The sequence below is a fragment of the Buceros rhinoceros genome, unplaced genomic scaffold (genome assembly GCF_000710305.1).
Source record: "Buceros rhinoceros silvestris isolate BGI_N320 unplaced genomic scaffold, ASM71030v1 scaffold7822, whole genome shotgun sequence".
Classification (NCBI taxonomy): Eukaryota; Metazoa; Chordata; class Aves; order Bucerotiformes; family Bucerotidae; genus Buceros; species Buceros rhinoceros.
In genome coordinates, this window is record NW_010398236.1 from 20,954 (window position 1) to 23,651 (window position 2,698).

A 2,698-nucleotide genomic window follows, 5' to 3' on the forward strand; every position below is an offset into this window, starting at 1 on the left:
GCCTGCCGACACCGGGTGCTGATGCGGCGTGTGCCGTAAAGCCGCCACCTCCAGCGGCCTGTGTCACCCGCTCCTGGCTCGGCCACGCAGGTATCGCATCATCCCAAATAAACACGGCGGAGCCTTCCCGTGGCACCGTGGTGCCCTCAGCGCCTCTGATCTGCCTCCTGTTGACTCTGGATGAAAGCGCTGTGTCCCCACGCAGGCAGAGTTTGGGCTGTCGGCGGCAGCGCCACGCTGACACAGGCTGCGAGGTAACTTTCTTCTCCCCTTTCTTCCCCACCACAGCAAACAACATGAGAGCGAGGAGGGGGAGAGTCACCGGCGCCACAAGCACAAAAAGAACAAGCGCAGCAAAGAGGAGAAGGAGGCCAGCGAAGATGGTGCGCAGGAGGGAGAGGAGCAGGATGCCAAGGAGTAACCGGGGCCCAGCCTCCACCCTGGGCAGGAACTCGCTCCTTTTGACCCAGCGTGGCAGTGGTGATGCTTTGGTTTGGGGGTCAATTATTTTTGTTTTTTATTGTTTTTCTTTCCAAGGGAAGAGAGGCTGACTCTGGGTGAGCAGTAGAGCGTCTCGCGGTGGTTGGAGAGTGGAGGCTGCATGTGCAGTTAAAGTTTTGGTTTGTTTTTTTTTTTTTTGATACGAGACAAACTCCAGCAGCTCTAGTACCCAAAGCACTGAGCTCCTCGTCAGCACCCCTAGAGAAGTGGTTGGATCAGATCCTATGGTTTCTGATGGAAGGCAGCTTCAGCTGAAACTAACCCATGTAGGTCATAGCTTTTGTCTATTTTTTTTTGTCATCATCATTCCTTTTTTTGAAAAACAGGACAGTAAGCACGACTTGAAATTTATTGTCCAAAGACAAGTGTGATTTAGGTCTCGAGAGCCAGCTTAGAGTCTGGCTTCTAGTAGTGGAAGTCTCTCCCCCAAAATAAATTTCTTTATTAGCTACAAAACCAGCTTCTGATTTCTCGTGGCCAGCCGGGCAGCGCGTCAGGAGGAACTGCTTGGACTGGTGGGTCACAAGAGTCCGGCGGCTTTGAGACCTTCTTGGGTGTGTTTACACAGCGTGTGCAAAGACTCCAAACCCAGTTTGTTGGTTTTTTTTTTTTTTATCCATTGCAAAAATAGCTCTATTGTATATTACACCTCTAAGTGGGAAGCAAACAGAAGGCCCGTAGTGAGAGCATGAGCTTCTCGTTAATGAGTTTTTACTAACTTCTGGTTTTTGTACTGAATAAGTAGTGCAGCAGAGAACATGAAGTCCCACCTAGCAGTTTGCCCTCCTGGGGTTGGCTTATTTCTCTCTGGTTATCACCAACACTCCTGTGCGATGCATTCCTCCCCCCTGGACCCCAAAATAAATCCAGTCAAATTCCAAAGGTCATTTGGACTTTCCAAAGGTCATTCGGCTGGGGAGGGGGAGGGAGGTCCAGGGGAGATAATCGTGAGGGGTTTTGGTATGTCTGGTACTTGGGATGCTGCACCTCTGCTTGGGTGAGTCCACAAGTGTCTCGGTTTTTAAGTGTCTGCCACTACTTTGACTTGTTATTTAAAACTGTCTTAAATCTTTGTTCTAAAATAACTTGGTTCTGAAACGTTCCATGGGGCGTTTGTGTGGTCCTCGCGCAAGCCTGAGCGTCACAGGAAGCTTAACCCGAGCCAGGGTAGCACGAGGGTACTCGTTTGTGTGCTGCGACAGTGCATTTGAGGAGTCATTGACCACAAAACCTGCAGGGAGAAGAAAAAACGAGTGGGGTTATTTGTTTTTAATGGAGCTTTTAAAATGTGCTTTGAGATCACGGGAATGCCTCTGCCGGAGAGGGGTGTGTGCTGAACCAGAGTCCAAGGGCAGGGCCTGGCATCGGGCTGCCACGCGTTCCTCCTGCTGCAGCCGCATCAGGGGTCTGGTAGAACACCAGGAACTGTCTGTGCTCGGCCGCCTGGTTGGACATCAGACAGTGCCTCACTGAGAGGGGGCTGCAGGACCCCCAGCTCCTGCGCGGAGCAGGGGGAGCGAGGGAAGCCTCCTGGCATGCCTCTCTTGGGGCCACAGGGGTGGGTTTTGGCTCCAGTTGCCCAGTAGCTTCCAGGAACTTGAGCTGCACTTGCTTTTATCTTGTGGCATTGGGTGGGTGGAGGAGAAATCAAACCAAACGCAGTGAGGAGGGTCCAGGGTGGGCTGCAGTGCAGTGACAAACATGCCCACCCTCTGCTTCGCATGACAGGGGAGCATCAGTGTGGAGAGGCCAAGTGTCCTTGCCTGAGCCTCCAGAAAGAGCCTGTAGTGATGAAATGGGGGCTTTTTCTTCCAGAACACGTATTAGTGTTAGCTAGCACCAAGGGCAAGGCCAGGCAGTGCCCCCAGACCCTTCTGAGCTGCTCTTGGCCTGTCCTGAATCGGGGGAAGAGGCTGGCAGTAGAGTTTGACTCTGAGGTAGGTGTAGGGTTTGGCGCCAGGGAGGATTTCCTCCATCGCTGCATGCCGAGGTGCGTGTGCTGCCTCTCCATGGGGGGACAGAGCTGCTCCATGTCTGCTCCTCTGGGCTTTTGCTCTGCGGAGGTGACAGAAGCTTCTCCACCTGTAAATAGCCATAATTACCAGTGATCAAACCCAGTCTGCGTCTGCTGCGCTCACTGGTGGTGCTGTGGGAGAGGGGACACAGAACCTTGTGCTGACAGGCCAGTGCTGCAGCT

The 2,698-nt window shown here is 53.0% G+C and overlaps 1 protein-coding gene across 1 annotated transcript in view; it reads left to right on the plus strand.

Moving 5' to 3' along the window:
- LOC104488918 (pre-mRNA 3'-end-processing factor FIP1-like) overlaps positions 1 to 421 on the plus strand; it is a gene marked incomplete at its 5' end in the record, with an annotated part of 20,633 nt that extends 20,212 nt beyond the window's left edge. Inside the window, 1 exon segment of the mRNA XM_010131014.1 lies at positions 289 to 421. Coding sequence (XP_010129316.1) covers positions 289 to 421 — 133 coding nt within the window.
- Positions 422 to 2,698: the final 2,277 nt, after the last annotated feature.